Source organism: Dendrobates tinctorius, unplaced genomic scaffold (assembly GCF_039654945.1).
Source record: "Dendrobates tinctorius isolate UK_male_01 unplaced genomic scaffold, ASM3965494v1 ptg000166l, whole genome shotgun sequence".
NCBI lineage: Eukaryota > Metazoa > Chordata > Amphibia > Anura > Dendrobatidae > Dendrobates > Dendrobates tinctorius.
The window spans coordinates 14,030,765-14,043,162 of record NW_027361833.1 but is presented as its reverse complement, the minus strand read 5'-3'; the positions used below and the strand labels follow the sequence as shown (position 1 = coordinate 14,043,162).

The following is a 12,398-nucleotide window of genomic DNA, read 5'->3' as shown; positions in this document are numbered from 1 at the left end:
CCTGCCGTGTGCCCAAATAATGATTTCCTTTCACATATTGGTTATCGGTATACTTAGAAGAAATTTCACAACAAACTGTATGATGCAAATTCTTCTGTTACCCTTGTGAAAATGCTCAACGTTATGCTTTTCTGTTAAGGTGCTCGCCACACATCTAGATAAGTTCCTAGTTCCTCCTCTGTTTAGGCACATCAGGGGCTCTCTAAATGCAACATGGCTTACGCTTATTATTCCGGCAAATTTTTCATTCAAAAAGTCAAATGGTGCTCTTTCTCTTCCGAGCCCTGCCGTTTGCCCAAATAGTGATTTCCTTTCACATATTGGTTATCGGCATACTTAGAAGAAATTTCACAACAAATTGTATGGTGCAATTATTCCTGTTACCCCTGTGAAAATGCAAAATTGAGGCAATAAAACATTTTTGTAGGAAATTTTTTTTCTTTTTCACCACTCAATGTTATAATCGTCTGTAAAGCACCAGTGGGTTCAAGGGGCTCACCACACATGTAAATAAGTTCCCTAATGGGTCAAATTTCCAAAATGATGTTATTTGTGTTGGGGTTTCAACTGGCACATCAAAGGCTTTCCAAATGTGACATGGTGTCCGCTAATTATTCCAGCAAATTTTGCATTCAAAAAGTCAAATGTCACTCTTTCCCTTCCAAGCCCTGTCGTGCGCCCAGACAGTAGTTTTTCCCACATATGGGGTATCGCCGTACTCAGTAGAAACTGCTCAACAAATTATATGATGCAAATTCTTATGTTACCCTTGTGAATGTGCACATTTGCCGGCTAAAAAACATTTTTATGGGAATTTTTTTTAATTTTCACAGCTCAATATTAGAAACTTCTGTGAAAAACCTGTTGGCTCAAAGTGCTCACCACACATCTTCCCTTCTGAGTCTTGCCGTTCATCAGAAAACAGTGGTTTTGCACTTTTTCTCTAATTTTTTCCTTCCACATTCCAAAAAATCCTGTGAAGCTCCTGAAGGGTTAATAATTTTCTTGATTGTTGTTTTTAGCATCCTGATGGGTGCAGTTTTTAGAATGGTGTCACTTTGGGGTATTTTCTGTCACATAGGCCCCGCAAAATAACTTCACATGTAATGTGGTCCCTAAAAATTTGGTTTTTGAAAATGTTGTTGGAAAAATGAGAAATCACTGGTCAACTTTTAACCTCTATAACTTCCTAACAAAAAAAAACTATGTTTCAAAAATTGTGCTGATGCAAAATAGACACGTGGGAAATGTTATTTATTAACTATTTACAATCTCAGAATCAGTGGGATCCGAAGAAGCATTCCAGAGTTATTACCACATAAAGTTACACTAGTCAGAATTGTAAAATTTAGACTTTTCAGGAAGTTGCAAACAGGCTTAGGTGGTAAAGGGGTTAACAATTGTGGAATGGGGCTAGGCACTGCGTGGAACTGTGTACCAACACTGCTTCTGCAAAACACCTAATGTTCGCAACCATTCTCTGAAGGCCAATGATTCCATAAATGAACTCTTGATGAAGCATACCTGTTCATTGGACGTTATTAAAAGTGGAGATGAATTTTGACATAAGTTGCAATAGAATGTTATACTTTTCCTAGTACAGTAATTAAGCTAGATTTTCATAAACATGTCAAAACCCTTTTAACGTACAGTTTGTATTAACATGATAGTTCCTTAGTTCTAATAGCTTTTTACAGTTTTGCAGCAGCCGCTCAGAGTCTCCACAACCCACATTGCATTTGAATTACCGTCTGGAGTGCTTGATCTGGGCATTGCAGATAACTCTTTATGCTCTCAGGTAAGACTCTTGTGCACAGTGTTGAAGAAAAATAGATTAAAAGTCCAGGATTATTTTAAGTAAGAGAATATGAATTGTAAAAAGTATCCCAAAAGCTAAATTAGGTCCAATTCATACGATAATTACAAGGCATGGATATATTGAACCGTATACAAAGAGAAATAATCCAATAGATTTCACTATTTATTTTTCTTTCAAAAATATAAAAATAATATTTTTATATACACTGTATTTTTATGATCTCACATTAAGTAATAAGCATATTTTAAAAATGAATCTCAATTCTATAATACCCTATAATCATGGTAACATTTTAAGTTCCATAATTCCAGGAATTCTGGAATTTAAAAATACAGTGGACTCATAGTTATCATATGCCATGTATCCAAGAGGCGAGCACTTCAGCCGGCCTCATCACAGGGATAGGTGCTGTGTATGGGGCTCATCAGTCTGTCACCAATGATGCCTGTGGGGGAAGCACATATTTCATAGAGATATTCCCATCTCCAAGATCCTATCCCAATAAATAGTAGGTGCAGGACCTTAGATTAGGACCACTAGCAACTAGTTGTCACTTCATCTGTGGACATAACCATGGATACCTAAAGTCCTGCAATGCCTGCACATAAGGAAAGAGCCATAACGAATCAGAAAAGCTATAGTACTTTTCTAACTGGAGGTATTTGCTAATATTATTATTACACCTACTACATATTGGGATAGGATCTTGGAGATGGGAATACCCCTTTAAGTCTGCTTCATTTTTTATCACCATTAATCAAACAGCCATGTAATTTTTGTTGTCGTTTTAGCTATCAGATAACAGATTTGTCCAGATCCTATACCGTCATACTGTGCATACTAGAGCCATCCACTTATGGATGCTACCTAGAGAGTATTGCCTTTGGTCCTGGCTTTTTTTCTATTAACTGAGTGAGAGTAGAGTAGGGTAAAAGGTTCCACTTTTTGTGTTACTGCTGATGTCTTGCATTTATCTTGTTACATTCTTTTAAGGTATTTAACTTATAAAACAAGTACATAGATGAGAGGCAATAATTCTTTAATTGAAAGGCTGATGATTGATATTGTAATATGATATTCTATGATACGTCCAGACAATATGTACATTCTAATCCATTTCAGAACTTCATGGAATAAAGATATATTTCCATTATTTCCTTAGGTGCTTGAGCTAAGCAATATTTCAAAGAAAACTGTGTCATGGAGGTTAAATCTTGATCAAACTTTGGAAACTCTGAAGAATGGAGTTTTTAAGTTCAGTAAACCTTCGGGTGTACTTCATCCAGGGGAAGCAAGTCAGATTAATGTCCAATTTTGTCCTAGTAAGTATGTGGGAGAATTGAAGGTTTAAGGTTCTTATTTTTTTATTATTCTTTGTACTTATATAGTATGATGGCTTTAATTGACAAATGTTCATTTTGATTTTTTTACAGCTGGACCGGGGAACTACAGAACGGAAATTCCACTGATGTTAAATGATGATCCAGATACTCTGTATATACCTCTCCGTCTGTTCGGTAGCTCCAAAAAGCCAGTGATAACTTTTGATCCACCACTTGTTTTACTATGTCCCGTGCCTTTAGACACAGAAGTTGAAGCTGTGGTTGATGTCATGTCAGCAAATTATGTCAGGTATATAAAATAAATATTTAGATGTTTCTATGGAATCGCCTATATTTTTACATTAAACAGCCAGAACAATAAAATAACTGACAAGTGAAAAGAATTACATTTATTATATATTATATGGCACCATTTAAGAGGTGATATATACTGTATTAGCGGGGAAGTGCAGAATAAAAGTTGATATTTTGAAGCAGGATAAATGGGCAAATGTAAGGATTTAAGCAACTTTGCAACTTTGACTAGGGCCAAAATGTGATCTCTAGATGATTGGCTAGAAGCATCTCCAGAAAAACCTACCAATGGTAGTCCAAGGGAAGGCGATTTGTGTCTGACACATAGACCACTAATACCTCTTTATTGTCAGTCCTGTCTTAATTCTAAACACTTATTTAGTTGATGGTGGCCAAAATTGATCCTAGAGCTGAACGATGCTAAAGACTGGGTTGTTGGTGGAAATCTGCCTCCTCGTGTATAGCCTGCACCAATTTCTATTTGATCTACTGATTGTCATGCTTGTTTAAACAAAATCTATCTCTCTGTAGGCCATCTATATTAAAAGTGGAAACTCCAGAGGTGGAACTTGATAACGGTGACTGCAAGAAGTTGTTTACTGTCCATTTTCCCAATGGTCAGACTATTTTAAGCTCTGGCCATTTGGATGAAAAAATTGTCTGCAAAATCGCCTTCAAATCCTCCACTCCAGTGTCTTGTTTGGCTGACATTTTATTCATGGATGAAGATAATAACCAGTAAGATACATTTTGTTAAAGACCTCTCAATGCTAATTTGTTTGCAGTCTTGTGTTCTTTATTACATAATGAGAAAAGGTAATAAATGCATCCAGCTTACTTCAAACATGGCAGTGACAGTAATCCATATTCTAAAATATAATGACTATATTAGTCTAATTAATAAAAAGTGTTGTCCTGCAGCTAAAAGTAAAAAAACTTACAGAATACTGTAAATAAGTAATAGATCAGTGAATGGCTTTAGTGTCTGTCCAGACTGAAGAGGACACAGATTTTGGAGGGGCACCTTATCACTGTTGGAAAGAATATTTTTGTATGATTTTTTTTTACTGGATTCTCTTTTTTTTTTTTACATTTTGAATGGATGAACAACACCTTTCAAAGTAATGGAATACTGGGGAAAATCTAAATGCGTTGCGTTTTCTCTTTTTTATTTTTCTTTATTCAAGTACTAGACTTCCAAAGGTGCAACCCTTTTTTGTTTTAATCTGACATTATATGATACTGTTAAATTTAAGTTGGTACCAATGAAGTGTATCTGACTATGACTACAAGTTTCTTTTATGGTTATCATTCCTGTATGTAGCTGTATAGGCTCAAAGTGTTATCAATTTTGGCTTCCTTCCCTCAAGCATTTTAGTTTAAAACCTCTACATCAAAGCATGACATTGCTTTGCTTTTAACCTCTGATTTATTTTTGTAGGGAGTAGACAAAATGTTATTTTATATCTGAGACCTGCTCCTTCCTGATCCAAACATAGACCTGACCTGATGATTCAGACATTTATTATTCTTCAAATGTTACAGGCCTATTAATAATTAAATTGCCAACATTCTTTTCAGCAAGCATAAATTCTGCAAGAAACTCTCCTTTGTTCCTCTTCCCAGCCTTCTCTGAAGAATATTCCATTTCTTCCCATTGTTTTACACATCTGTAATTTTGTATGGCGATGTTAACCCCGTAACTGTTCTGCTTGGCTAGCAATACAGAATAATAGATTGGTCTACTTGGAGGAATTTGATTATAAATAATATCTTTAATTATTCCCTTTGTCTGGATCTAAAAATTACAGAGTAGACAAAAAATATAGCGTTATCGTTCTCCAAGAGTTCTGAAGAATTCTGTGCAGCAATCATCAGCTCCCCGCCATCTCATTTGTTAAATCTATGCTACACAACAACCTACCCATTGAGGAAAGTGTGATAATACTTTACAGGATTAGAAGAGAGATTAAAAAAGAAAGGCATAGAAATAAATATATAAATGCGCCTGTCTTCTATTTGAGTATAAATGACAAAATCACTGAGTATGTTTAATGAAAATGAGCTCTCTGCGCTTATGAGTTGATTTTTTGCCTTCACAGTCAGAGCTCGAGTTTTTTTTTGGCTAACAGCAGGTTGCAAATGTTAGTGCAGATAATATATTTAATGACTATTGCCTATTTTCTAACTTCCTTGCAAGTGCACATTAGGGAAATAAGTATGCAAACAGCAGAATGGCTGATGGTAACAAATGCATTTCACTCTCATGGTGATATGCAATATATGGAGTGCAAATTCACTGAGCACAGGCTTTTCTTTATTAGCTATCACTTTACGTCTATGCAGAAATCTTGTTGGCTGTTGTAATGAGAAAACCTATTGAGAATAAAGAAAATGTTGCCTTTGTGAAATATATGGGTTGGCTTTCTTGTAATTGCTGTAATTTCTTGCATAGACCATTATATCTGAACAGTTTTTACTTAAAGTGGTATTCTCAAGTTATTAAATTGCTTTTATTTACTTATACAGCATGAAAATAAGCAAGTTTGTAATTGACTTGCTTTTTCTATCTGCTGAAATTTTCGTGCAAAAAGCTTTTATCTTACATAAAGTACAGCTGGTTTCCATGGAGCTCAGCCACCTTCTTACCAAGTCTGGCTGAGGGTACACGTTACCTACATTTCAGAACAATTGTTAACTGTTAATATTCCAGGCACTCTCTCCTTTTGGATTCTTAGTCGCTAGCCTGCAACTTTGGCATCTCCTAGACTAAGTCTCCTAATTACAGATCTGTCTCTCATTGTCATAAGCTGTGTGATTTATATAGTGATAGAGGTGTAGAGTCCAGAATAAACCACTGATAGCTGAAGCTGTGTTACTGATAGCTGTGTAAGGCCGGGGTCACACTTGCGAGTGTGATTCAAGAAACTTGCGCAAATCTCTCGCATCAATACCCGACACTGCCGACGGGCACTTGGGACCGGAGTGTGCAGCTGCATAGAAATACAGTGCCAGGTATTGATACGAGAGACTCGCGCGAGTTTCTTTCATCACACTCGCAATTGTGACCCCGGCCTAACAGCAGAACTTGTGCTGAGCTTTATAGTTCTACTAATACAGATCTGCTAGACAGAACTGCCATGTAGTGGAATAGACTGCATAACTCTGAGTTTTTCAAGAGACTACTTGAGAATATTGAGTTGTAGCCTGAATTAACATATAATGAGCTGAAAAATGGGGAAAAAAAACACCAGGTGGGAAGAAATGATGAAAAAAATGCATTTCTTCCATTGTTTTTTTCGGATTTAGTTTTTTATGCTATTCATTGTTTGGTAAAAAATTACCTGAAACCATGATTTTCTATGTCACTCAAATTATAGTGATAGTAAACTTGCATATTATTTTTTTTAATTAAGTACTAAAAATTTCTTGAGTTGGTAAAATAGATATGTAGTTTGAATGGCTATATTGCAAGACTTTTAACAATTTTATTTGTTTCTTGATGGATCTGTTTGTGATTTTGTTTTCTGCATGGCAATCAGACAGTATTATTGATAACAAATTGGGGTACATACAACATTTAGATTGCTTTTTATTGCATTTTAATAGCAAGATATAATTTGTGACAAAAAAAGACAGTGTTAGAGTTAGCAGATTGCACTAAATAAAAATAAAAAATAAAGTGCAATTGCAACCCGGGTTCCACTGTGCAGAGATAAACCTGCTGCTAGTAAATATAACGATCGAATTAAAACAGCGAGCGTTATCTTAAATGCACTGTGTTAACACCACACAGTGTGATGGGAACGCTAAGTACCAAGCTCAGTTACTTTACTGAGAGGTACTAAACAAGAAAGCTAAGTACTATACCCTCTTACCTTCACAGGGAGGAAGCATAAGTGTTGAGCATGCTCTGTAACTGAACTGTGCTAACCGTACACATGAACAAAACAGATGTAAAGCCAAGCAGCTAGATACCCCAGTCCTGGTGCTACTATACTTGTTCCCAACAGGCACCCTAAGCATATAGCAGACTAGAGACTCACGTGTTGAGCCATGGGTACAAACCCGCATAAATGTGATTCCTGCCTGCCAATGTGTACTTTCTTTGAGCATAGACAGACATGCAAACTTGCAGACAGAGTGGTAGAGGAACCACCCACACACCAAAACATAAATGACACTACCGTGCCCACGTGCACCGCTGAGAGCTTTTTATACGCTAGGCTCCACCCCAAACACTCATGCCCAATCAGTCGAGGCATTGCCCACAGGCCAAACTGCAGCTGCCACATCACCAGAGCAGCTAACGTCCCACCACCAATAAGAAGACGCCACATCACGGACATGCTCAGTAAGGTGATCTCTGGACTTAGACACCATAGCGTAAGGCTGCACTTGTATATCACTGGTTATATATATGTGTATATAGGTGGGCACCACGGAAAATATGACATGAATATGATAACTGGGTGCAACACTGTGCCAAGTAGATCAAATGAAAAAAAGGGAGAAAAGAGACACAGGATAACATGCACGCAACAGCAGAATGTCCATGTGACCAAAGGCTTTTATTGACATACAATAGCCAGAGAGATCCAAGTGTACAATAAAAACAATTAAAAACCACAAATGAAACAAAAGTGGGCAGGTGGAGAACACATGCAGTATACAAAGGAAGAAATGTTTATATAAATAAGTGTTTCAAAAATCCAAATGATCTGACGAAGCTGCAGGTTAGCAGCGACAGGCGTTGGGTTCTGTGGGCAGTGTGAGTATGCTTAGGTAATTTTCATGTGATCCAGCAATTGCCTTCCCTCATCTATGGACTTGCATGGTAATCATTTGGATTGTTTACATACCTACAAGAGACTATTAGACTGATCAGACTTTACTGCTGCAAATTGTCCATATGTTTATGCTAAACAATTTATGCATATTATATGGTGATAGAGGGCATTGTTGTGAATGCATTTTTTTGAAACACTTATTTATATAAACATTTCTTCCTTTGTATACTGCATGTGTTCTCCACCTGCCCACTTTTGTTTCATTTGTGGTTTTTAATTGTTTTTATTGTACACTTGGATCTCTCTGGCTATTGTATGTCAATAAAAGCCTTTGGTCACATGGATATTCTGCTGTTGCATGCATGTTATCCTGTGTCTCTTTTCTCCCTTTTTTTCATTTGTATATCACTGGTTACCATAGACTTGGCTGAAGGGCCAGCAGTAACCAAATGTATACCATGAGTCGGAAGTGCTTTTTAAATGCCTGCTGTCAGCTTTGACAGCGGGATTTAACTAGTTAATAGGTGCAGGCTTGACGGCGATTCCGCTTGCGCCTATTGCGGGCACATGTCAGCTGTTCATAACAGCTGACATGTTGTGGCATTGAGGTGGGCTCACCACCGGAGCCCACCTCAAAGCAGGGGATCCTTACCGATGACGTACTATTCCATCATCGGTAAGGAAGGGGTTAAAGGCGGTCTTCCATTCGCCCCTGTCATGTATATGAATAAGCTTATAAGCTCCATGCAAGTCCAACTTAGTAAATATCCTCGCACCCCGCAGTCTATCGGAGAGCTCGGAGATTAATGACAGAGGATATTTGTTCTTAATATTGATTGCGCTCAAACCCCTATAGTCAATGCAAAGATGTAACTCTCCATTCTTATTTTGAACAAAGAGGAAACTAGCTCCAGCAGGAGACACTGCCTTCCTGATAAACCCCCTCGCCAAATTCTTCCTGATGTATTCAGACATTGCTTCCGTCTCCAGGAGAGACAGAGGGTAGACACAACCTCGAGGAGGCTCTTCCCCCGGAATGATTTCTATAGGGCAATCATAGGGGAGATGAGGAGAAAGAGTCTCTATGACCTTTTTGGAGAATACGTCTGCGTATTGCCAGTAGTGCCTAGGTAGAGGGGCTAGGTCAGTTGTGACCTCTCATGACTCAATCAGAGCTTGGGCCCAAAGGTATTGTCCCTCACATGAACTACTCCATCCCTGTATCTCTCCGCTGCCCAATCAATATGGGATGAGTGGTGACGCAACCAAGGTATGCCCAGAAGTACCTCATCCATGTACTAAGACATTATAAGAAAAGAGATTATCTCCTCATGTTTTGGAGACATCATGAGGGTAAGAGGTATAGTCTGATGAGTAATTTGAGTAGGAAGAACGGACCCATTAACCACCCGGATGGTGATTGGCTTTGGGAGCATCACTAAAGTAATTGCGTGTCATTAGGCAAACGTGGAAGACAAAAAATTGCCATCAGCCCCGGAATCCACACAGGCCTCAGTAGTGAGGGTAGTCGACCCATATGAAAGGGAAACCTTAAAGGTTAACTTGGAGGACAAGTCTACCATGTCTAGTGAGCCTCCTCCGACAGCCACTAGACGCGGTCGTTTTCCCTGACGTCTGGGACCCTTATTGGCGTAATGGCCAACCTGCCTACAGACAAAGCAGGTCGGTTGTGGACGTATGGGATGAGAGTTAGATTACGCCCAAGAAACTTCCATGGGTTCCACATGAGCGCTCGACAGAGCTGGAGATTCCAAAGGATTACCAAAGTCTGGTGCTAAGCAAATCCTATGTCTACCGTGGACTCGCTCTAATCCTCACTCAGCATGTCGAAGATCGATGTGAGTGGACACAGAAATTAAGTCCACCAGAGTAATAGGAATCTCTAGTGGCCAAAGCATCCTTTACATGATCAACAAGGCCCCTCCAAAAAACGGGAATCAGTACCTTATCTGACCACTCCAGCTCGGAAGCTAAAGTCCGGAACTGGATGGCAAACTGACTGACCATGGAAGAGCCATGGGTTAACGCCAAGACTTGGAACACGGCATCATGAGTAACCCTAGGTCCAAAAAAAGACCTATTTCAGAGCATCCAGAAAACAAGATGTGCTCTGGACCACCTGATCGTTACTCTCCCATAACGGTGTAGCCCATTCTAATGCACTATCAGTCAAAAGGGACACCACAATTCCCACGTTAGCCCAGTCAGAAGGGAATCGAGAGGTCAGTAGCTCCAGCTGAATTGAGCACTGATTCACAAAGCCCCTGCAAGCCTTGCTGTTCCCCGAGAACTTATCAGGCAGCAAGTAATGAAAAAACGGTGGAACAGGTGTCACAGCAGGAAAAAACAGAGTGGCAGCTTTGCTGGCTGCTTGTGCTGTCACTGCAGCAAAATCCACAGCTGTAGTCGTCCACTCGAGAGTGGACAACCTGCGCTCCAGCTGCTGGATTTACCGTAGGAGTCACTGTTCGTCCTCCATTTACTAGCCAGATCCTGGCGCTAGTGTACTGTTAGGGTTTGCGGATTGCACTAAATAAAAATAAAAATTAAAGTGCAATCGCAACCCGGGGTCCACCGTACAGAGATGAACCTGCTGCTAGTAAATACAATGACATTAACAAAGCAGCGAGCATTACCTTAAACGCACTGTGAACAAAATCATAAAAGGGAGCACCACAGATTTGATCTGAAGGGATCCAACCGCGGCCTATACAAACAACGTAGTAGTATAAAGAAGAGAAAGGGATAGGCCACAAAAGGGGATCACCTCGAGGCATGGACTAGCATAAAATCAATTCATTTTTATTGAACACAGATAGACAAGCACAAAACATATAAAAACACATTAAAAGTCACACATGTGACATATAAACCCCTCTGTCAATCTGACCAGCTCCACTACCTTCAGTAATAACCAAAGGGAGGCCAGAAAGCGAATTCACAACAGTACTCCCCCTTGAGGAGGGGTCACCGAACCCTCATCCACGCCACCAGGCCGATCAGGATGGGCCTGGTGAAAAGCACAAACTAATCTTTCGACATGAATGTCAGAAGCAGAGCCCCAAGAATTATCCTCCTGGCCATAACCCTTCCATTTGACCAAGTACTGAAGTCTCCGTCTAGCTAAACGAGAATCCAATATTTTCTCTACCTCATATTCCAAATTGCCTTTAACCAATACAGGGTCAGGAGGCGCCGCCATAGGAACTACTGGCTCCACAAACCTCTTCAACAAAGATTTATGAAACACGTTATGGATCTTAAACGTAACTGGAAGAGCCAATCGGAAAGAAACGGGATTAAGGATCTCCAAAATCTTATAAGGTCCAATGAATCTTGGCTTGTATTTTGGAGCCGCAACCTTCATAGGAATATTCTTTGAAGACAACCAAACCCTATCACCCACTTTAAACCAGGGACCAATGGTCCTATGCCGGTTGGAAAACCGTTGGGCTTTTTCCTGAGAGTGGGACAACTTATCCACCACTAGGTCCCAAATCTGCTGCATTCTCTGTACCACAGTGCCCACACTTGGGCAGGTCGAAGATTCCACCTGCCCTGAAGAAAATCGAGGATGAAACCCAAAGTTACAGAAAAAGGGCGACATCAAAGTGACAGAACTAGCTCTATTGTTTACCGCGAATTTGGCCAAAGGCAAAAATGAGACCCAGTCATCCTGATCAGCAGATATGAAACATCTCAAATAGGACTCCAAAGTCTGGTTTGTACTCTCAGTCTGCCCATTGGTCTAAGGATGAAATGCAGAGGAGAAAGTTAACTGAATTCCCAGTTTGGAACAAAAAGCTCTCCAAAATCTGGAAACAAACTGAACTCCTCTGTTCGACACAATGTTCTCAGTAGAGATAAGCGACTTTGCCTTTTATCGGGTCGAGTCGGGTTTCAAGAAACCCGACTTTTGCAAAAGTCGGGTCGAAAGCGATCGGCCGATTTTCGTGAAAAGTCGAAGGCCGACTGAAACACGAAACCCAATGCAAGTCAGTGGGGAAGAAAAGTCGGCAGTGAGTGGAGGACAGGAAACACACCTACAGTGCCCATTTTAATGCCAAAAACATCAATTCTTATTGAGCAAGCAGGGGGGGCCCACTCGTGGGCGGCGGTACTGGCACAGGG

General features: G+C 39.7%; 1 protein-coding gene across 1 annotated transcript in view; it reads left to right on the top strand.

Moving 5' to 3' along the window:
* Positions 1 to 12,398, top strand: part of CFAP47 (cilia and flagella associated protein 47) — a 926,770-nt gene that overhangs the window by 251,599 nt on the left and 662,773 nt on the right. The window contains exons 24-27 of the mRNA XM_073550693.1: positions 1,698 to 1,798; positions 2,982 to 3,141; positions 3,253 to 3,451; positions 3,988 to 4,194. Of these exons, the coding sequence (XP_073406794.1) occupies positions 1,698 to 1,798; positions 2,982 to 3,141; positions 3,253 to 3,451; positions 3,988 to 4,194 (667 nt within the window). The remainder of the gene's footprint in view (positions 1 to 1,697; positions 1,799 to 2,981; positions 3,142 to 3,252; positions 3,452 to 3,987; positions 4,195 to 12,398) is intronic.